At 43.7% G+C, this 24,078-nt stretch overlaps 1 protein-coding gene across 2 annotated transcripts in view; it reads right to left on the bottom strand.

The window, feature by feature from the left end:
- Positions 1–24,078, bottom strand: part of sema4f (sema domain, immunoglobulin domain (Ig), transmembrane domain (TM) and short cytoplasmic domain, (semaphorin) 4F) — a 39,347-nt gene that overhangs the window by 2,736 nt on the left and 12,533 nt on the right. Inside the window, exons 1-9 of one of the 2 annotated variants that reach the window (XM_057854823.1) lie at positions 20,451–21,315; positions 3,908–4,053; positions 3,775–3,834; positions 3,585–3,686; positions 3,404–3,515; positions 3,203–3,322; positions 2,973–3,127; positions 2,564–2,745; positions 2,362–2,491 (exon numbers count right to left, since the gene is read on the bottom strand). In XM_057854823.1, coding sequence (XP_057710806.1) covers positions 2,362–2,491; positions 2,564–2,745; positions 2,973–3,127; positions 3,203–3,322; positions 3,404–3,515; positions 3,585–3,686; positions 3,775–3,834; positions 3,908–4,053; positions 20,451–20,538 — 1,095 coding nt within the window. In that variant the 5' untranslated portion in view covers positions 20,539–21,315. Of the gene's footprint in view, positions 1–2,361; positions 2,492–2,563; positions 2,746–2,972; positions 3,128–3,202; positions 3,323–3,403; positions 3,516–3,584; positions 3,687–3,774; positions 3,835–3,907; positions 4,054–20,450; positions 21,316–24,078 lie in introns of those variants that run through there. The other variant, XM_057854824.1, reaches the window with a different exon arrangement.

A 24,078-nucleotide genomic window follows, 5' to 3' on the forward strand; every position in this document is an offset into this window, starting at 1 on the left:
GTGCTTTGAGATGCAAAAATAAGCAGAGTTTAAGGGGGGCTCCCCCTGGTGGCCGAAAAGTGTCATTGCATGTAATTGACTTTCCTATATATGATTTTAAAATTTAGAATTTTCCGGTAAAATATTGTCTATAAAAGTTGTACAGCATTAAAAAAAAAAAAAAATGAATGAAATGTACAAAAAAAGATATTCGAACAGATCGCATGACTAGCATCTTAGACGGTCAATTGCTTTGCTTAGCCAAAACAACCCGAGGACCAAAGAGGCAAGATATATATACTTTTTTTTTTTTTTTAAACCTAAGCTTTCAAAAGCGACATCAACTACTGAGCAAGAACCAAGGATTGAACCAAGCCCGTTTAAAGACACTAATTATACAACAGAGCCTCTGCCGGTGTCTTGCCGATGTAGTTACCGCCGACAAAAATTGTGTCCCCTGGCCACGGGAGCGCACACACACACATAAGTTATGAGTTATGGCGAATTAAGCAATTAACTGAAGCCAGAAAAGAACCACAGTTATATATTTTGGACATCGACATGCATCAGTGCAGCGCTGTGGGTCCGCCCAGGGGATACAATTTTTGACAGGAATAACTACATTGGCACTACTCTGGCAGACATACCATATTAAAATGATGACAATCTTGGCGAAAAGTATAACTGTCCTGAGCAGCCTGATTTAGAATTCCCCTCAAGAATCATGGGAAACAAAAAAACGCTCATTTTCAACTTATTATTATAACTAGAAACTGCAATTTCGGGAGAAATTACACCTTGGTCTTTCCTCTGTGGAGATACAAATCTTAGCCCCACTCAGGTCTATCAATAGAATGGACCATAATGCCAGTCAATGGCACTAAACAAAGTAAAAGCCATTAGAAAAGATTGGGAGAATTGGACGTCCATGCACGTCAATGGCGGCACCTTTCATAATTGTTAATGGAATCGGGGAAGTTTGGGGGACACGTCCTAATGATATCTAGTCATTTTCTGTTGATTTGGGGAAAAAAAAAAATTTCCCATTGAAAATGAATGGGAAAAATTTTGGACGTCCATGGACGTCAATGGTATCAACTTACATAAGCGTCAATGGAATCCAAGTACATTGGCATCAATAAAATGAACAAACATGAAGAAATGCCATTGGAAATGAATGGGAAGTTTGGACGTCCATGAACGTCAATGGCATCACCCTCCATAAGCGGCAATGCAATCGGGGACATTTGGGGGACACGTCCTAATGATATCTAGTCATTTTTTGTTGATTTGGGAAAAAAAAAAAAATTCCCATTGAAAATGAATGGGAAAATTTTTGGACGTCCATGGACGTCAATGGCAGCACCCCCTATAAGCGTCAATGGAGTTGGGGACGTTTGGGGGAGACGTCCTATTGATAACTGGTCATTTTCTGATGATTTGGGGAAATTTAGTTTTTTCCCCATTGAAAATGAATGGGAAAAATTTGGGACGTCCATGGACGTCAGTGGCAGCACCCCCCATAAGCGTCAATGGAGTTGGGGGCGTTTGGGGTTTACGTCCTATTAATATCTGGTCATTTTCTGTTGATTTGGGGTAATTTTGTTTTTTCCCCATTGAAAATGAATGGGAAAAATTTTGGACGTCCATGGCCGTCAATGGCATCGACATCCATATAGTCAAATGAATCCAAGTACATTGGTATCAATAGATTCGACATGCATGGCCGACAATGGCATCAATGCAATGTAAAGTCCATTGGAAATACTATTGAAAGTGAATGGGAACTTTTCCCATTGGAAATGAATGGGATAGTTTTTGGCAAATATCCGGAGAACCGTAAATTTTTTCCAAATTCTGTATACAATCTTTATGCCCCCCACCGTCCCGGAATTTTTGATGTCCAAATTATGTGATTTGGTCAAAAATTGTAGGACAAGTAGCGTTTTGAAAAAGTTTTAAAAAATCGGAAAATCGCCGTTTACGGGCGAACGGAAAATTTTTCGGGGTCGTTTGAAAAATTCCCATCGTCGCGCGAAAATTCCGGTCGTGTCGATACTTGAACGGTGCCGATCGGTGGCATGGTTCGGGCTGCGCGGCGCACCGAAAAAACGCGGAGAAACCATTGCATAATAATAAAGTTGTAGAATAACATAACCTTGTTCTTTCCTTTGGAAAGACCAAGGTAAATATTCTTGAACATGAATTTATTGTTCACACTGCGTTTCGGGGTCATCAACATGTTGTGCCCCCCCTGCCCCAAAAGTCAAACTCCGCCTATGGATGCAAATATTCACATTTTAGATAGGGGCGTGTTCACCGAAATCCTTCAACTCGCATCTTTAAAGCACCACTAGGATCTGATTCTTTAAGCTTGAATACCTGACCAGGCCTCGGCAAGCCCACCGGAGTGGGCGTGTCCGTTTTGTCATTGCGCTTCTTAAACGGGCCGTTCATTGCTCTGATGATGTCCGATGCGCCGAAAACGCACACCGCCGACTGCTCAGGTTCCCTAAAGTGCCAAAAGGATCGCGTGAAGACGGAGAGGATCCCCCTGGCCCAAATGTGCGTTTCCTCCGCTTACCACTGTGTGGTGAAAAGTCCATAAAAGTGCGTGCTCCCGGCTTCTTGCGGGGAATGTCGCAAGGTGAAAACGTCCACCAAGACGTCAAAGCGCTGATGTCGGAGTTTGTCCTCGCACACCAGCTCGGCCTTGAGGAAAGTGGTCCAGTGCTGCTGCAGAGTCCTGAGACCGCCCACGTCCGACTAAAAGCGAGCAACATACAGCCGTGATAAGAGTGGAATTTGTCGCGGGAGCACGCTCCAAACTCGAAACAATCGCCTATTCCGCTGAAATGAATAAATCCCTTCTAGCCCATCAACTCTTCAGTACTAATATTAGGTATTCTATGCAGAGGATTAAGAATACATGCTTTTTTTTCTGTGTTCAATACGCAACTTGAAAGCATGAAGAATCAATATTGGCTCCTCACCCGACACACTCGTGCCACTCTGGGCACCCGGACTTTGGAATAGAAATTGTATTCCATAGCCGCCTCGTTAAAAAAGAAGAAAATCCGGTCGTCCTCCCCCGCGACGTTGTTGTCGGTCGACAGCTCCACGAACGCTGAGCTTACAAATTCGGGTTCTGCGTGAACAAAGGAGAAAAAATGCAAATCGTACAAGCGCAACTTTGCGCATTTGCTCACGCAATCGGTCTCACCGTCCAGCCAGTGAACTTTTTGCTCGCTTCGGATCTGCTTCTGCTCCGGACCCGTCGCCCGGGTGATATCGAACTCCGTCCCGCGGAAATTGATGGAGGTGGCGGCGTACAGCGCGTCATCTACGTAGACGACGGCACGAGGATAGAGAGGAAGAAATTGTTCTTCTCTGAAGCATATGATATCGTGACACGGCAACTCACCCGTCATAACGGCCGAGAACGGCTTCCTAGGGTCAAAGGGGACCTTCTTCCTCCCCATTTCCATAGTCACGTGCCCATCGGCATCCTTCTCCAGGGTTAGGGAGGACTTCTCCTGCAGAATGACAAGGACAGATCGAATCGAGCAACTGAAAAATAATCAGATAAATGCACAAAAACACACCAGGAAGGCACATTTGGGGTCGAAGGCATAGGTGCCGCACACGTAAATGTGCCGTCCGTCAGAGTGGAACTCCAACAGCAGGATGTAGTTGCGGCAGTCACCCTGCAGAGAGAGACAAAGAACAATTCACAAAAGACTTCAATGACTCAGCAGCTCTCCTCAATACTCTGTTTGGATTGCAAACTCTCACCTCCGTCTTTCCTTTAGTCATGCAAGTATTCCTGCTCTCCTGCGGCACATTCCAAATCACCTGAAATCACCAGGTGAAAGGATATAATGAACACTTTTCAAACGCTGCAATGACTCTTGAATAAATCAATTACCATGCGTGGTGGTTCATTAAGCTTGTTGGTGTCTACCACCACTATGGTATCCCTTGCACCCATGAAGAGGACGCCCGACGTGGGATCCAGTAGGAATGTGCTGAAGTTGGCCACGGCCCCAAACACTCGACGATCTAAAACAGTGTCTGGAAGTAAAGAGGAAGACTCTGTAATCGATGAAATCAATCAAAAACGTAAGTGGGTCATTCCAGAGCTTCAAAATTCTTGAAACATTAAGCCTCCACTTTTCACATTTTCTGCTAAAAAGATACATCGAAATCAGTGGCGAATGCTGGTTTTTGAATGAGGGGAAAATCTTTGAGCAGTGTCCACCTGTGAGTGCTTTGTGACGGTGGACGGGCACAGCGCCACCCGCTGCTCATTAGTGAAAAAAACTAGAGTGCCAGAAGTCAAGTCAACACCAGGAACAGAAGCTCAATTTTTGACAAAGTAGCTGTTGCTAGAATGATTACGCAGAACAACAGAATGAAAATTGAAAAATGCCTCTCGCCGATGTTTGTATGAAAGGATCCCTGATTCGCTTAGTTTTCAATAAAAAGAGGATTCAGCCTAAAAGAGATTATCACGCAGAGAAGCCGGTCCAGCCGATTGTTATATATAAAAGGGATCTACGAGGCGATGTGTCTGCACAAAATTGACACATTTCACACTCCAACAGCAGCAAAAATATTCAACATATTTTCAACAACAACAAAACAGAAGAGCCAGTGCTCCACACAGCCTAGTACACACTTGGATATAAATTTAATACCATATAACTCAGCATCTGGGCTCTCATTGAGCGATCACATTTCACTGCCGTGACGCCCCAGCCAATTTGACTGGCAGCCATCGAACAACAATAACACACGCACATTCTACCGCCCGGTTAGTGTGTCTCTTTCCATTTGGCAAGAATGTCATTTCTCATTCTCCAAGGAGCCATCTGTTCGACTAAAAGCCTCCTGGCACTTTAAAAGCCGGCACCGGCCCTCCGATTTGCTCACGGAGACTTGCATCGTAAGAACTAGACACCACACACATACTCATTGTACACAATGTATGGTGTACAGGCACAGGAAAGCACCATTCAAGTTCCATGCACAGGCAAAGGTGACATGAGTGTTGGTGACAGAGGCCAAAGGCAAGGTCTTCTGGGATATCCTCGTGAGCAGGCCGTGAACCGACGAGACCTAAGCCTCGACAACACAAATGCTTCCAACTCAAATTGTGCACTAAAGGCCATGGGTGTGGAAATATGAGGGTTAAAGCAACATTCCAAGGTTGGAAATCAGCCAGGGAATCTTCTTTTGAATAAGTGGCTGCTGAGTGAATAAATGAATCAGGAGTCTTAAAGTATAAACATTTGCTTCCTTGGAATGAATTATTCATTCATTATACATTAAACATGACTCGAGTGAGCAGAGAGGGAGCGAATGTTCGTGTGTGTGTGTGTGTGTGTGTGTGTATCAGCTATACCTCATAAATGTAAGGCCCCATGATATACTACTTAATAGTGTTTCAAGATACACATTTTTGATTTGGTTTCATTCAGAAGCCGTTAGTAACAATAGAATGTGCCATTTCTGGAGAAATTGCAATGGGAGCTTTGTTGTGGTACATACGGATCTAAGACCCGCCCAATTGATTTGGAGACATTTCAGGGTCACTTCCTGTTGATATTTTGACGCACGCTGCTGTCAATGGCATCGACTTACATATGCATCACTTTGGCATCAGTAGAATCAACATATATGGCCGGCATTGGCATGGATGTACATGGCTGTCAAACTGGCATCCAAGTACAGTGTATCACAAAAGTGAGTACGGCCCTCGCATTTCTGCAGATATTTTTAAGTATATCTTTTCATGGGACAACACTGACAAAATGACACTTTGACACAATGAAAAGTAGTCTGTGTGCAGCTTATATAATAGAACTGATTTCTTTTCCCCTCAAAATATTGCCCTTAATATCTAAACCCATGGCAAAACAAGTGAGTACACCCCATAGAAACTACGTAGATTCCTAAATGTCCAAATTGAGTACTGCTTGTCATTTTCTGTCCAAAATGTCATGTGATTCGTAACAGGAGCGCTGTCAGCATTGCTGCAGAGATTGAAGAGGTGGGAGGTCAGCCTGTTAGTGCTCAGAGCATACGCCGCACTCTACATCAAATTGGTGTGCAAGGCTGTCACCCCAGGAGGAAGCCCGCCCGTCTCAACAGACCATAGGACATGGTTCCAGTAATCCATGTGCTTTGTTGACATGTCTTCAGCAAACTGTTCGTGGGCTTTCTCGTGTAGCGTCTTCAGATTCCAGTAATCCATGTGCTTTGTTGACATGTCTTCAGCAAACTGTTCGTGGGCTTTCTCGTGTAGCGTCTTCAGAAGAGGCTTCCTCCTGGGGTGACAACCATGCACACCAATTTGATGTAGAGTGCGGTGTATGGTCTGAGCACTAACAGGCTGACCCCCCACCTCTTTGATCTCTGCCGCAATGCTGACAGCACTCCTGTAACGAGTCACATGACATTTTGGAGGGGAAAATGACAAGCAGTACTCAATTTGGACATTTAGGGATGTACGTAGTTTCTATGGGGTGTACTCAGTTTTGTTGCCAGGGGTTTAGATATTAATGGCTATATTTTGAGGGGAAAATAAATGACCTCAATTATATAAGCTGCACACAGAATACTTTGCATTGTGTCATTTTGTCAGTGTTGTCCAACGAAAAGATACACTTAAATATCTGCAGAAATGCGAGGGGCGTACTCACTCTTGTGATACACTGTACATTGGAATCAATAGAATTGAGATACATGGTCGTCATTGGCAAGGACGATGACACGCTAGCATGACACAAAGGGAACTCTGACTGTATATACACACACAGAAGGTAATGGGAAACAGGTGGAACCAAATGGTGATAAGGGAAGGGCAAGTGCTCTGAAACAAGGAGGGAAAGACCTCCAAAATAAAGCAGGAAATAACCATGACACGGTTATGAAAACGCTAGGTTTTTGGGCAAATTCTGTATACAACTTTTATGCCCTTTACCTTCCTGATTTTTTTTGATGTACATATCATTTATGTGAATTGAATAAAAAAAATGTAGGACTAGATACACAGTGTCAATGGGCCAAACGGTTTGGGCTGTGATGATGGTTGCTTTTGCAATACATGCAAAGCTACCATAAATTACTACAACAGTGATAATCTATTACCAAGCAGGACTGTTTATGAGAACAACACTACTAAATATGACTGTTTTGAGCTTCAAGCAGTCACGCAACAAATGAAAACTTATTTCTGAAAGCACAAGATATCTATCCATAAACAGGTGACTCCACCAATGTAGTGTGGCTACATCCGCAAGGCATTGCAGGATTAACCCAAGCGGGAAGTCATGAATGATACACCCTACCTGTCTTACTGTCAATCAAGAGTGATGAGATGGAGCTGGAGTAGCGCACACGCGCACGCAGCAGAAATACGCAGACAAAGCCCCGAGGTGAGACAGGACACAGCTGTGAGACTCTCTCACACACACACACACAGAGTAATATTCTCTCAGCTGCAGTTTCCTCAACAGGATACGGCAGCTCAGACAGTCCATCCGTGAAAATCATACATTGCGTTGAGAGTAAATAAATGGTGGCGATAAAATGTGCAAGTCAGCATCCTTGGTCTGTGTTGTAGCAGCAAGTAAAGGTCAAGTCTGAGAGTGATCGTCAAACTGTAATTCTTTTCGCCTATCAAATCACCGCCTCCAACATCGACCGTCATTTTCCGATTCCTCCCTCCGCCTCCCCCGACTCGGCTCGGCTCTCTCCAGGCCAGCGGGCGACTGGCCGGGGCTGATAAGCGGTAGCACTACTAATCAGGCTTGCCCTAAATTCACCCGTGCCCGTCAAAATTGTGTGTTCGGGAGCCTGTGGCAGGCAGCCCTCGCTACTGTACGTGTACATAACGTGCGCTCGAGCATGACCAAGTTCCTCAGTAATGCTCAGCTACTTGTGCCTTACCACACTTCGGGTTGAAGACATCTGTTGATATTAAACAAGAGAGGATAAAAAAAAAAATGAAACTATCCAAGTAAGTCTAATAACATTGGGGAATGATTTGCTAGGTGGCTTTAGACTACCGTATTTTCCAGACTATAAGTGGCACAGTTTGATCGAGCCCGGTGTCATTTTCGTCAACAATGACGATAACAAAAATATTTCGACGACAAACTAACAACACGGCTCGCGAAACTAGAACATAAGGAGACGAATGCCAAATTTTATCTGACGAGATGAAAAGGCCACATATTTTTTGTCCTATGTTCACAATGTGTGACATTTTTATATTGTTCGTGGAGTACTTCAGCTTGCATCGTAGCAGTGTTTGGGTCGTGTCACTCATGCTTCGCCTCTCCCTCACACCTCACCGGAGTTTAGGACGTGTTTCAAGCTAGGCTGCTCTCCATCTTGCTTGTTTGGAAACACACGGTAAGATTTGTTTTCTTATCATGGCAAGAGAGAATATTCAATGTTGCTTTAGCCTTTAAAGGTCTGTGCTGAGTGATCATCACACGCTAAATGCAACTCGTCACTTTAGCAATAGCATCAACTTTAGCATGGCGAGCATCCTCGCAAACAATCTTTTTTTTTTTTTTTTTTTTTTTTTACATGCAGCTCGTGGCTTCTTTAGTGCGTATTATCATCACAAAGTCGGCGTTGTCCTCATAGACGCCACAATACGTGCTCATTTGTCAATGTTCACTCAAAATTGTTGGAAACCTTGATTTATTTTTTGGGCTGGTGCGACTTATAGTCCTAAAAATACGGTAAATGCAAGGGAATACGCCTTAAAATCAAAACAGACACTGCAGCTCATAAGAATATTTTGGGCCAGTTAATAATTCAAGACCTTTCAACCTCCTTGTTTCAACTTGGTTTTAATCAAATCTCCCACTGCAGTTTCACACACGAGAGACGCCAGAAGGACTTCATCAGTCTAGGCCGCACCAAGTCAAGGGGGATTAACGGCCTTATTATTTCCAGCGTCAGGCTTTGGGTGATAGATGAAGCCGTGGACCAAACAGCGAATTTCCGAACGATACGGTATATACCACTTCCTTCCTTGAGTGTATTATTTTTTTATGGACTGACGCTGCAAATTCTGTTTGCGGCGTGTGAATATTTAAGAATCCCAAGAGAGAGCGCGACGAGTTCAAATATAAACAAATATTGCACGAGAGTGTTATGTCATAACTGTGCCGCCAGAATGGTTGTTTTCCTTTGCATCTACTTGAATGCCTTGAGAGCCGTTCTTCTTTTACCCTTGCGCACACAGACAGAGTCGCCCATGAATAAAACATGTGCCAAGAGATCAGGGCGTGCGTCTGCATGTGTGATGATCTGTCACACATAATACATCAGCGCAGACACGAGAGCCTTCAAATATTGGCTGCTTTTATTTATTCATTGGCTGAACAGCAAACAAAGTCCTTCATGCCAGCAAGTACTCAAACTGTTTAACAGAAGGACAAATACTGAGCGGAGTATAATACATACATACGGATACTAATGGTTCTTCGGAGAGGATAAATACAGATTGCTCTTTTTCAATCCGTGGCTTTAAAAAAATGAAGGCCAAAAGGGCATTTCGACACCCTGCTAGATGGGGTGGGCGGCTTTTCCTTCCTGCCCAATACAATGGGGACGTCCGTGTCGGAGCTAAAACAGCTAAAGCTTCTCGATGGTCTTCTTTCTAAACAACTTTTATGAACCCCACTCAGAAAGACATACTCTACGGCAGTGCTTCCGAACTATTTTCTGTTACGCCCCTCTCAGGAAGACGTAAACATTTCGCCCCTCCGGCCGCCCCAACTCTCTGCCGCCAATGTAAATAGTAAAATTATTCTAAGTACACCTCTGCATAACATTGTGTCCTTTTTATTAAAGAAAAAACATACTTTAGATCAACTTACAATAAAGCATAACTTTATTAGCATTGTTTTGTTTGTAACAGAAAAACCTGAAAGCGCATCCATATGCCTGGAAAAAAAAGTCACATCCAAACTGTCAAAATAAACTCAAGGTACTTTTTTTTTACCATTTGAAACTGAAAAAAAATTCAAATTGATTAGCAACAACAACTCATGAGGACAATATGTGATAAACTCCAATTCTAACAGCATACAGCACGAATGTTATTTTTTGACCGCGACGTCACCATCATAATGCGGAAGTGGGTCATTATAGGCACGCCCTCACATACAATCCATGTTATCTCTACTTGTTTTCTCTCTTCTTTCAAAAAAAAAAAAAAAAAAAACAACAACAACATGCCGATCAAACACTGCTGCTATGGAACTCGTAGGAACGACTCTAGACATGACGACATATGAAGGATGTTTTTTTCATTCGTTTCCCGACACCAAAAACTCGGAGGAAAAAAATGTGAAGAATGGATCAACTTGCACGGACGTCCAAAAGACCAGTTTAATGCAAGCAAGGTGAAGCCATTCACATTTCACAAGCCATTTTCTGTTTATTAGTTGTTTTGTAGAGTGATTTCCTGACCTACGTGTATGTAGCGATAGTTGTTGTATCGCCATATCTTGAGATCATCGCATCGTACTGTGAGATAACTAGTTTAGATTGAAAGCAATTTGGCGTTTTTTTTTTTTTGTTTTGTTTTTTTTTCTTTTTTGACAGCAATCTGATTCTGGCCTGTCCCAGAATGTGCTAGACAAAAGAGCAGACAAGTTTGGCTGCTTTCACTGAACTTCATTCATTCAAATCTCACACATGAATCGGCTGAAGCATTGTCTCACAACTGTGCCTGCAAAACCGTAAGGTAAAGTTCATGAAGTCACCTATTATGAGAACATGAACGCTTGCCAGGAGGACATCAGCTTCCCACTCTCGCTTTCCCGCCAATGACACACACTTGCACGACCTGCCCGGCAAGTGCACGTTTGCGTGGGTGAAGAGTAAGTAGTCCTACGCAATTAATAGTGGGTCATTTACAATGTCTATTTATTTCAACTTTTTTTTCCATGTAAAATTGACAAACTGAGGATAAAACTGCGTTTCTATAAAAGTACTGTTCTCCAGCGTATTTCTAGCTGCGTCATTTTGGGCGTTTTCAGCCCCTCCACTACTGGAAAAAAAAAAAAAAGCTTCATTAACTATTGAAAGGATGAGTCTTATTTTACCATCTCTTCGCCTGCGGAGACACGCCCTCCTGAGAGCGGCTGCTCCATTATGTAATCAGATATGTCATTCATGTGTGAAAGCCGGTGAGCGGGAACAGGAAGAGAAAAGTCCACACGCACTGCTGTTTGGTCTCCGCCTCACAAAGAAGCGTCGATGTGGACGTTTGTCGATGTTCCCGGCTCCTTGTCGCCTCGCGGTGTTGTGACTTTCCCATCGACCGCTAGCTCCAACCACCCCGCAGGCCGACGGGGGTGGTCACTCCGGTCTAATAAGCCCCCATCGCTGTGATTAACCGCCACCCGTGATAAATCTCCCCCCGAACCGCTCGGACCAATGCAACTGTCCGCTTGATTAAACTTCAAACCGGAGCGAAGGACCTCCCTTTTCATCTCCTCTCAGGCCAAAGAGATGTGACAGCACATCTCCTCTCGACGCCCTCTTTGGCGGACGAGATTTCGTCCACCTGAAGCCTGATTTGCTCATGCCTATCAACTACAGTCGCACTTTTGGGATTACCTCATGACACGTTACAAAGTTTACCAATCAGGATTATCTCACAATATGGCAATACAACAATTATACATGGGTCAGGAAATCATTCTACCATACAGTCATACCTCTACTTACAGAACGCCAATGTCCCAGCAACAAAAAAAAGCAAAATCGTCTACTTAAAAAGTGTGACATTGGTTTCCTAATTAAATAACAAGCTTTGCAAATAAGGGGAAAGCAGTAACATTTAATCTCCACCAAACCCTGCTGTTAACGTTGCCAAAAAAAAGGCTTCAGATCTGCACTGTCAAAAAACCTGCTACTCCACCCAAACAAGGACTTGTTTGTATGTCTAGATGCGTGTGTTAGAGGGAGTGCGCGTGTGTGTACTTGCACGCACGCACACACACACACGACACAAAAAAAAGTGCAGCTGAGGTCATCTTTGCACAACGACGCATTCCAGTGGCGCGACACTGTCCTAGTCTGTTTTGGTCTTGTGTCACAACACAACACTACACATGAGCGCACACACATGCTTGCAATGGTTCAGGAGTTGGAAACCCACGTGCAAACTCACAAGAAGTTAAAAGGAACAGACAACACCAAGTGCAAATGGCCTTCACGTGCAAAGCATTTGAGCCTGCAGGAAAAGTTTAAAGAGAAAACAATGACAGTGCTTACAAGCACAGCCGGTTTGTGACATGAGTTATACCCATGCGCTTACATGCGCAACATGCGAACAGGTTCGACTTGATTTTGCACTAGAGAGGGAAAGTGGGGCCCTTTGACCAGTCGCCTTTGTAGTGGTTGCAATAGGGGTGGGAACCTCTGGGTGGCTCACAACGCGACGTCACATCAAGATGCGCCGACTCAGCACGGGAAACCTCACCTGGCCCGGACACAGAGAGGATTGACAGCTCTTTCTTATTTCCGTGGGTGGTGGTGCAATATTTAAAGGCTCTCGTGCAGGTGGCGCAATTATTCTGGTTAATTCCGATAACGAACGAGACTCTGGCATGCTAATAACAAGTCCCTGATGACCTTAAATGTCCGGGGCTGCACGTGCGCCACACCGGGCAGACCAAAAGGTGTGAACCTCACTTGTGATACTCTGTTGGGCTGCGACTACCAGATCCAGTTCCACATGGACGCCGAAAACAGAGTGGGAGAAACCATGAGCCGGTTTTTGCTTGTTATCTGTGTGCTTACCTGCTGTAAGATAAGTTTCCCCAATAAACTTGAACTTTCAAGTTTTTACAGCACAAATGTAGCACAAACCAACAGCACCACCAGTAAATGGGGGGCTGCAAATGACATCATCACTCGAAAGAAATATCTATAAAACACCAGCAGCACAGACCAAACTTTTTACCGCACAAACAAACAGCACCATTGCGGTTCCATTCCGCCATAGATGAGGGGCCGCGTAACATCATCACTACGAATTAAAAGTTGACAGTCAAAGCACGACATCATGAGGAAGGGCGGGATAAAAATGTTTAGCGGCCACTTCCTTCTTTGTGCTGGGAGGCACATAATTATGGTTTTGTCTGTCCCTTGAAAGATTGTGGGCTTTCAGGATGAACCTAAAATGCACTGCAAGTATCACAGGTGAACTTAATTTGATCTTTTCACAACTTTCGTGGTCTGTTTTTATAAAAATAGGAACGGCACGATGAAGGCAATTAGTGCAATAAGAAGTGAAACACTTTACAGTCGCATATGTTCATTGAAAAGTTGACAAAAGCTCAAACTTTGTTGAACTGAAATTTTTAAGGATACACTTTCGGTTCAACATCACACACAGTTTCTCTCTCTGACAGAGAAAAGGAAGCAGTACGGGTGAGCATAACCACAAAGGTATACAGCAAACAAAACCCTCCTGCTAGTGTTCCCTGTTCTCACAGCAAGGTCAGCTCCTATTTCTACGTGCCACATGCTAGCACGCAACGTTACACTGCAAACAAACGACACCCGTTCACAAATATAGGGTCTAGAATGACGAGCCCTCCGGTGCCTCACCTTCGATTATCGCCACCATAACAATTGTTCATGTTTTGTGTGCGAAACAACTCATGGGAGAGTCAACACATCAAACAAATACGTTCCAATGCATGTGCAGCAAACAGAAGCCACATGCAATGCACAACCGTCACTGCTAACTGACAAGTGATTTTTTTTTTTTTTTTTTAATGCATAAAACTTTATATGACAAAACAAAGGAAAGCAGCACAGGTTTAGTGTGTTACCCATGTAGCAGTGAGTGCTGGGTAAGGGTTGCACTGTCAGTAAGCCTTTAACACTGTTAATCATTTGTCAAAATGTATAACCGGCTCAAACACTGCTGCCTATTGTGTGGGCATGTTTTCCCAAGGTGTGCAGTGACATGATAAAACAGAAAAAACCTACACAGCATACAAGTCATATGGGGGATATATATTAGGATACAAGCGTTTGTTTCACACACATCCATCACGCTTCAAACCTAAAGCCTATTAGTGGATGCCACGCCCAGAAATTAACTCCTAAATCCACCCACGCACGCACACATATGCAGACGCAGCATGAGCTAACCCATATGTTTAGAGGATGAGTACACATCACCCTTAAGCGTAATGCATTAACTACTATACAAGCCTAATGCTCAAGCAAGGCTTTTAAAATAACATTCTCAAACAGTCCCATTAGCAGATTGTTTTGCATTTAAGCTGGAGTGTCAAAGAAATTCTGGCTAATGCATTGATTTGGTTAAGTCCCTGTGAAATGAACTTCTCATTTTCAGAGAGGATGTGGACTCATACTCAAGCTTGACAACTAAAGTGGCCACTGCCTGGTTGTGGAAAACATTCCGCCCCACAAACGGGTCACGTCTGAAACATTCATTATCTAAGATGAGGAGTCCGTGCTTGTAAGGTCCACCGACTCATTCTGTTTTCATCCTTTGTGAGTCATCAAGAGCAGCAGCATTTTCTAATCTCATCTGGACTTCCGGGATCCCATTTCTACTCTGCCCCATCTGGGTCAATGGAGTAGCGGAAAGTGTGTGCGCATGCTAGCTCGTTATATAAAGAGCACTTAAACCGATGAGATTGCTCAAGATGCTCCTTGACGTCACTATGCCAGCGGGCGGAATAATTCTCCAAAGTCAAACACACTTCTGTGCTACCCAACAATTGATGAGGTTTATTTCAAGTCATTTCAGTTGCGTCGGAGAACCGATAGGTTAAGAGGTTCAAAAACGAGTATTTGGACAATTCGGATGTTTGCAATATTTCTAAACAATTAACTGACTGTGAGTGTGCGTGGATAGTCGTGTGTCTCTACGCCTTGTTCAGACTGGCAGCCAAAATCCCATTTTTAGCCCATCCAGATTGAGTGAACAGTCCCAAAGCGCAGAAATCTGAATTTTGTAAGACTGACCACAACCACAATGGAGAGGTAGACAAGATACTGAACAGCTCAGATGGGATTTGACGCCTTCGTTGGTGTGTCAATAATGTCTGAACAGGGCCAGATCTGATTTGGACAATTCCAAAAATTTGTATGAACAGTCAGCCCTAAAAATCTGATTTAGGGTTAGAGTTTTAATATGCCTCCAGTCTGAACCAGTGTTGTTTTCTTCAACGATGAAAATATTTTTTTTAAATTTCATGACGATGACAAGCTAAAATGTGTCTTGGGAAACTAACACATAATGAGACAAATGCCAGTTTTTGTCTGACGAGAGGAGAACGAGACGAAAATGCGCTATAGTTTCCGTCACATGTTCAGAATGTGTAGTCAGCCTGCATCATAGCAGTGTATGGTTGTTTCAGTTCAGTTCAAGTTTATTGTCCCCTAAGAAGGGGAAACTTATCTTACAGCAGGTAAGCATACACAGAATAAAATAACACAGACTAAAATTTAAACATGCCAAAGACAGCTTTGCATTTAGTTCTAGCAAGAATTGTGCAAGTTAAGCAGCCTAATCGCACTTGGTAAAAAGGAGTTCTTTGTCCAGTTGGACTTAAAACAAGGGACTCGGAATCTCCTGCATGAAGGGAGGACCTCAAACGAACAATGAATGGGATCATCTGCACGATCCAGTATGTCAATTGCCTTCCTCATAACCTGCCTCTCATAAATATCTGTTAAGGAGACATGTGGACAGCCACCTTAACAATATGGTTGATGTTATTTTTTTCCTTCAGGGTGATAGCTCCATACCAGGCAATAAAAACAAAAGTAAGAACAGATTCAATAAAAGATTGGTAGAACAAAGACAAGATCACCTTATCAACATTAAAAGAGTTAAGCTTTCTTAGGTAGCTCATGTGACGTGCTGCGTCCGCCTCAACTCACCGATGTCCTCTCCATCTCGCTTGTTTTCAAACACACACGGTAAGATTTCTTTCTTATCTTGGCTATTGCTTCAACTTTTAAGGGTCTGCGCTGAGTGATCTTCACAGACTAAATGTAACTCGTAGCGTTAGCACAGCATTCATCTTCACGTTAGTATTAAGGTAGTGCTAACGACAAGCGTCGCCTTCAACTCTCCGACAACTTTACGTACAGTTCGTGGCGTCCAGGTGGCTATAATTAATTGAAAATAATGTAGTGTTTTCCTGTTGAGTGTGTTTGTATTATCACCAAGTTGGCAACGTTGTTGTAGACGCTCCAATAAGTGCATGTCAGGCAATGTTAATTCAAAACTGTTGGAAAATTTTATTTATGATTAATTTTTGGAATAAAACTTATCAATTTTACGGACGAAAACATTTTATGTAAAACGAGACGAGATTAGTCGGACTTTTCATCAACAAAAATCAGACGATAACACATTTTGAAATAAGATTAAGAAGTAATAAGTAAAGGGCTGCCAAAAACTACACTGGTCTGAACGCAGGATATGCGCAACCAGTTCAGGGTGTACCCTGCGTACTGCCTGTTGTTAGCTGCCCAGCGACCTTCGTGAGCATAAGCGGTTCAAAAGATGAATTGACTATCAAAACAGTTGGTGACGGATTGACTGTTGATTCGTCGATTTGCCTAGCACCGAGCACTATGCGAGTTCCCACCGCCAGTTCAGTGTATGAGAAAAGCAATTTAGAACATTTCTCCCTGGGTGCATATAATTTCAACCTGACACTCCAATTAAAAGCAACCACAATAAAGAACGCCTAGAGGGGGGGCACGGAAGGGGTGCGCTCAGGGTGGGATTTAATGAGAGGTTTGCCCACACATAACATCACAGACTACACATGTCTATTTTACTAGGCTGTACAGTAGCGCGCCGACAAGTTCTCACATTAATGCTGTGCGAGCCCATGTGTGCAACAGTGAATGCTTACATGTTTTCCTTTGTGTCAGCTTCTGCCACTTTCCTGTCGTTAAGGATTTCCTTCCTAGCACCTACAACTCTTCGCCAACACACAAATGTGAGCCTACTATCGAGGATCCATTACTCAGCGTTGCAAAGTGCTTGTGTTTGGGTGCCTTTGGTGGAGCGTGCCACAAATGAGTTGGAGTTCATCTTTGTTTTCTTTCTAAACCGGTTGAGCCGAAGGCGATCGCGTCTCACCCGCGAACAGGTTCGACTTGATGTTGCACCGGATTGGAAAAGTGCGGGCCTTATACCAGGTGGTGTATTTGGTTGTATCCATAAGGATTTGGAGCCTATGGGTACCTCACGATACGATACAAAGCTGACGATAATCTCACAATTTGGCGATATAACAATTATCGATACATGGGTCAGGAAATCATTCTAGCATTGGCAGCAAATGAAACCTGACTGCAAAATGCCTCCCTCCTCGGTTGGTCGAAATCTGCAAAGACTATACTCGTTCTCCTCACGGTCAACTTGAGAGTCTGTGAAAATGCGCGATTAACGTGATTGAGAATGGCCCCAAACTACACCTTGATTTAATAAAAAGAGCTGCACTTTAAAATGAAGTTAGATTTCCAAAAAAGTGCTAGAAGCCTCCATCACTTATGTGTAGCCGCCTGTGTCTAAATGCCCAAAACCGCTCTCTATGAATAATAATTGGTTTCAACTTCTATCTGATCAGATTTCCACGCAACAGAGGGCTGCGAGGAGAGGGAAGGAACACTGGGAAGGAATTCCAATGAGCAGATGATTAATACTCGGGGTACAATCTTCTAAAAACCCGTACGGAAACAACAATTGACATGAGATCTACAGGATTTTGAATGAATGAAATACAATAGCGCTAGACGAGCGGTTGGGAAGTGGGAGGATGCGGATTAGGCACTCTTTTGACCTTCTTGGGTTGGAGACGCGTACATAATCAGGCAAGACAAAGGAGAAGGATGACCGGAGAGCCAAAAAGATGGTTAAATGGACTGTGAGGGGTTTGTTTGCGACGTAAACTCAGTTGGACTAGCTGACCCTTGGCAGACCTGTCTGGAGAAGCGTGTATGCACTTTGCTACATTAGTTTTTGGGACAAAAAATACATGTGTAAATCAATTAAAACAATTCAGTAACTACTCCAATGATTTATTTTTGAGTCAAACGACCGTATCTTTCAGGTATTCCGTTTCTATTCCTCCACTGCTTCAAAACAACTACTGTTGATATCAAACATCGCTTTTTCCCTTATCTTTGTTCTGAGCCAAATGGAGATAGAGATGCGAGGGCCGCTCAAAGGACAGACAGCAAAGAAGTCAAGCGTTTCAGAACAAACTAAAACAAGCGCTAAAAGCCCTCAAACTAAAACCACACTGGCCTCTTTCAGCAACACGACGATGGGGAAAATAAGGGTCGGAGGGTCAAAAAAGAATGGCAGTGAAATGGAGACTGTGATGCAAGGATGAAAAGCTTTCTCTTGTCTCGGCACATAAAGCCTTCTTTTTATTCCTACTTGTGCGACAACGCACAATCCACTGTAAGTCCGTCTGTGTGTACCCCGGCCTAAGCTTCAATTGTGTCATGAGGAGGATTTAGCTGAGCGCAACTGGACAAAACACCTGACAACAGCATCATATCTCCTCTTTACGACTGGTAATATCAGTCGTCTCTCAGTGTCTGTTTTTATCTCTGACTAGGGTGCTGAAAGGCACATTTCTTTCAGTGAGACTTAATTCCTCTTCCCCACCATAAGGAATCACCATCCACGCCCACACAAACACATAGTTCGCCTCTAGCCAAGTGAGAATGTTGGCAGGGAAGCACACTGAAACAAAAAATGGTGCATCTCTGGAGCTAGCAGAGCGACTCCTGTTTGAACAGAAAGTTCGCTCGGCTACAAACAAGGGATAGCGGCGGACACTGGGTGGCATGAAGAACAACGTAATGCCCGCTAATCGTATGTGCCGGGAGCGAGACTGTAAATGGATCCGTACGGCCGCCGCCCTGCTGAGAGCCTAACGACCCCCCCTGGTGGGGCTGAAACCCTAACGAGTTTCACGTGAGGGGCATTAAAAGAGCTCGGGCAGTGGAAGTCACTGGAGCTGGTTGGGCCACTTTCATCCAGTCACAACAGACTGGGGGGGTCCATTCTAAAAATATTAAAAGCCAAGTTCCTTCACACCTGTTGTCTTTGAACTCTACACTAAGCCTGTCACGATAATAAATTTTAGTTGGCGATATAGTGTCTCATAAATTATTGCAGACATGCGATGTTATTGGCACTTGTGTAGTAGTGACAATTAAAAGTACTGCAAAAAACAACACTGCTACAGATGATGTTATTTACAAGTGAAAGTAACGTTGATCCCTATCCGTGCAGTCCGACAGTCTGCAGACCAACAATGACAACGTTCAGATCTTTTCCTCGGGGTGTAAATACAGTCACACGATCAAGATGTTGGCTGTGCTATCACGGAATTCTCCTCTGGTTCCAACCGTCCTTCCACTTTCAGGAAAACAGGAAGCCTGGCAAATGTGTGCCGCTGACCCCGCCGGTCACAACACAAAGAGAGAGCTTGTCAGAGAGCTCACGATCAGGCTTGCAATTCTTGCTGGCGGCCAATTTGGGATGCTTTAAAACCTACCCATCCTTTTAGCATTTCACGCAAGCCCAGTGTTTCTGGCCAGTCCTTGCACTTGTCGTTGCTGCTCGAGCTCGGCTCCTTCATCGCCATTTATCATGCCACAGTAAAAAGCAAGAGGCAGCGTACTGGCTCGGTGCCACGAGTGTAGAAGAGGAGCGCCTATTTCGCTTCAGCTTGTGTGGTATTTTTGCGGATTTCCTACCACACATTGTATTGTCTGCACTTCTGAAAATCAAACTGGAAGGCAGACAAGTTGGTTTTCATGTCAACTCCCCTGCTTTATAATGCAAATACTCTGTTACAAATACACCAATTCCACTTCCTGAATTATTATTCTTACACTATGTGAATACTGGTCTTGTGCAGTTACGTCCATGAAATCGCCACACATTCATTCATTTTCAGAGCCGCTTAGAGGGTTGCGGAGGTGCTGGAGCCTATCCCAGCTAACTATGGGTACACGCACACTAAAAAGCTATTTGGATGAGTTTTCCCTCAATACATTTCCAAGGTATCGGATTGGGAGTCGGTATCGGCAGATCCTTAAAATCGGGTTGATGCCTAAATACACGGTTGTGACATCCCTAGTATACAATACTATCGTACTTCCCTAGTTCCTAATCATTTGTAAAACAATTCCAGAAGAAAAAATATCTCCTGGATATGTTGTGTTTTGGTACTGGCTTTGCTGGTGCAGTAACCAGCATATTCTGGATTTCTTTGCAGGAGTGACCATTTTTTTCCTAATTAAAAAATGCCACAATAAATGAAAAAATGGGCATAGTTCAGTTTTGTACGAACAAAATATTTGTATATTTTGCAGGCGCATCTACTTACATTGGAGTCCGCTCACAGTGGCTGCCCAGGTTCCGGGGAGCAGACAGCACACCGGGAAGAGGATGAACATCACGCCGACAGGAGTCATCCGAATTGGGCTACTGTCCTGTCAGAGTGCCGGCTGAAGGTCCACTATCTTTGCTCTATTTATTCCACTTGTACTCCCGCTCCTTCAACTGCGGGGCATCCTCGCCTCGACTCTTGACCGAGTTAGCAGAGGATGATAACGTGTTAGAATATTTAACCCTGAGCTGCTGTCACATCGCTGGCGTCCGCGCGCTCTGCACAAGTCGCAGGAGGTCGAGCGCGTCCACTCATGGCGAAGGTGTCCTTTAATATCTCTTGCCTCGTTATTTTGGGGGGCGAGAAACTGCCAAAAAAGTCATCCAAAGTCGCTTCATCTCGTGCGGGGTTCAGCGCGTCATTTCCCGGACGGGAAAGGAGCGAAGAGTCGCGCGTATGACCACCGGACGGTGTCGAACGGCTTCCAGTCCCACCGATCGAAGCGCACATAAATACGCGCCTTCTGCAGAGAAAAATTAGGGGGCAAGTTCGATCATAAACAACGGGAAAAGCTTTGCGTGTTGGATTGCTGCTTAAGCTCCGCGTAGTACTGAACGCCTAAATGGAGCTTGGAGACTCCGCCCCCGGAAAAGGCAGTACACAACAGGTAAATATGATGACGTACAAAGGGACCCTGCAACTATATACGACGTATGTTCCTTGAAAATATGACACATTATGGTGATGCCAGTGGTGTATGAAGTACTCACTCATTGTTCACTCATGCAAACAAAGGGACCCTGCAACTATATATGATGTATATTCCTTGATAAAGTGACACATTGTGGTGATGCCAGTGGTTTATGAAGTACTCCCTTTTTTTTTTTTTTAACTTAAGTAAAAGTACAGACACAGGTGCAAAAATGACTTGAGTACAAACATCTAAGAAGAAAAAAATACTTGCTTTAAAATTTACAAGTAAAAGTATTTTCTCCCGATGCAAAAATGTAAAATATACACATGCATACAGAGATCTGAAAGAAAACAAACACATGTAACGTGTAACACAAGTGACAATTTGAAAAGTAGTGGAGTAAAAAGTATAGATACGTGCTGTAAAATGTAGTGAGTAAAAAGCACCACTTCATATTTGTACTCAAGTAAAGTACACATACACAAAAATAGAGTTAAGTACAGTCATGAAGTACTTAATGGAGCTAGGAAACTACACAACAGGTAAATATGATGACGTAGAAAGGGACCCTGCAACTGTATGTGATGTATATTCCTTGAAAAACAAAACAAAAACATTTTGAGATATAAATACCACATCGATATGATTCTGTTCAGACATCAAGGTGAACTGCTTAAATGCTGTCATATTACCGCACTTCAGAACACGTCTGAAAGGGTCTCAATATATTCTCTCTGATCTCTGCAGTAGAACGTCTCCTAATTGCATTACATCTCCAAGAACACATCTCGGCGCCAATTTCATGGGGCCAAGCAACAGACGTGTACCCAGAGTTCGGGACAAAAGATAGGGGTCACGTCGAAGCCCGGATTAAAGGATTTGCGAGCCTAAGATGGCGAGCGAGGAGTACATGGGTCAAAGGGTGAAGGAATGACGAGAAAGAGAGGTCAATACTATGCACTGATCAAATGTGATTAAAGTCACGCTAAGCACGTTTCGTCATCTTCTGCTCGGCAGTCAACAACAAATGTAACATCCTGTCAAGAAACAGGACTTCAAAATAAAATGATGCCACTTTTTTCGATCAATTGAAAACCTAGTCACACAAAAAAACAGGGTTCCACATTTTGGCTCATACTAGAAAGCATAGCTTTATTGTGTAAAAAGACAATGCAAGCAAAAGAATGGAATGTGACCCGCATGCATTATTAACATGCTAATTTCTTCACAAATTTGCATAAAGTGGGTGTCTAACAATAAGGGAATGGCATTAAAGGCAGGATTATTATTATTACCGGGCCCTACGCATGCAATCTGTGACCCAGAATTCTTTGCTTAGAGTGCTGTACATGTACTAATTTGGATTTGGCATTGTTTTTGAGAAACAAGGTTGATAAAAATTCAATAATAGAAATATTTGTGTACGATACTAATATTCACATATTCTTGTCCATTCTGCCAAATTTCATGCAAATTAGCTAGAAATTCCCCAACCCGATTCCCTACGCATCACGTTGCGGTGGATTGATTCCACAGCAGATGGTGATATCAATTATTGAACCCGAGAGGACGACACTGGCCTCAATCAGATTAAGTAGATTATGCCAACCTCACCTCCTTTAACACCCTCACTCATCCATCCATCTCGATCTATCTATCTATCTATCCATCCATCCATCCGTCCGTGTCTCGCTTCCGACACTGACATCCCTAGGGTGTTTGTGCTCTCGTTTAATGTATGCAATCTTTAAATGTGACCTAAATACGCCTCACAGTGAGCCCTTCGAGCGCTATCCCGCCATGCACTAGTTGTCGACCTTCCACTGATCGCGATGCAAATGTCCTCTTAATCCAATAAAGCCACCCTGGCAGCGTGGAAGAGGCCGCGATGGTCCGAGCCCCCTAATCCAGGATTCAAAAAGGGGACAATGGTCGATCAAACCAAGACAAGCGCAGGGGTGGTGTTGACTAAATATGACCGCAAGTCGTGTAACCAAATGATGCCACCTCTTTTAGCTGGAAAACGCGACAATTCTATAGTTGCGCTGTTAAACTGCTACACGGTGGCTCCAAATCATAGCACTGAGACCGCAAAATCCCGTAATTACAGTACATAATCTCAGGTTGAAAGGAAACCAGATTGTAATCACATGCTGCAATCAGATGGGTACATTCAGCGTTTGATGTCACATGATGGCGCACTGATGAGCTAAATTAGCGCAGTTGTAGCAAGACCTGAGGCTGTCATTTCGAGGCAGGGACAGACAACACATTAATCATGTGCATCCCAGCGGAAAGTGTCTTGTTTAATAAATTGAAAAAACAGAATGTAGGTATTAATGGCGCTGTTGTTTTTGTCAACAGTGACAATCACGAAAATATCTAGTCGACGGACAATTTTTTTCATGACGATGACGGCACGATACCGAACTAAAAACGTGTCTACGTCACGAGCCAAATGCCAGTTTTCGTCCGACGAGATGAGAACGAGATGAAAGTACGCCATCGTTTCCGTCACACGCTAACAATGTTTGACATTTTCCTATTGTACGAGTTGTAAGCCTGCATCGTAACAGTGACATGCTGCAACCCCACACCCCCTACTCACCCACCGGTGTCCTCTCCAGATTTGCTTGGTTTGAAACAAATGGTAAGTATCGTTTTCTGATCTTAGCAAAAAGAGAATATGCAGTAATGCCCAGTGCTTCTTAAATAGTGGGGCGCGCACCCCCAAGTTGGGGCAGAGTAATGCTGTGGGTGGCGTATGTGACCTCTGGGAACACTTTTTTTTGTCGCGCTAGAAAAAAGTGTAATTGGACATCCACCCAGGGGGTGGCAGTGGCGCTCACATTTTCAAAGTGTGCGTCGTATTTTTGAACCGAACAAGAGCACACAGCAAAGAGCACTGAAGATATGAAGAGCTAAGACGAG

This window comes from Corythoichthys intestinalis, chromosome 13, assembly GCF_030265065.1.
Source record: "Corythoichthys intestinalis isolate RoL2023-P3 chromosome 13, ASM3026506v1, whole genome shotgun sequence".
NCBI lineage: Eukaryota > Metazoa > Chordata > Actinopteri > Syngnathiformes > Syngnathidae > Corythoichthys > Corythoichthys intestinalis.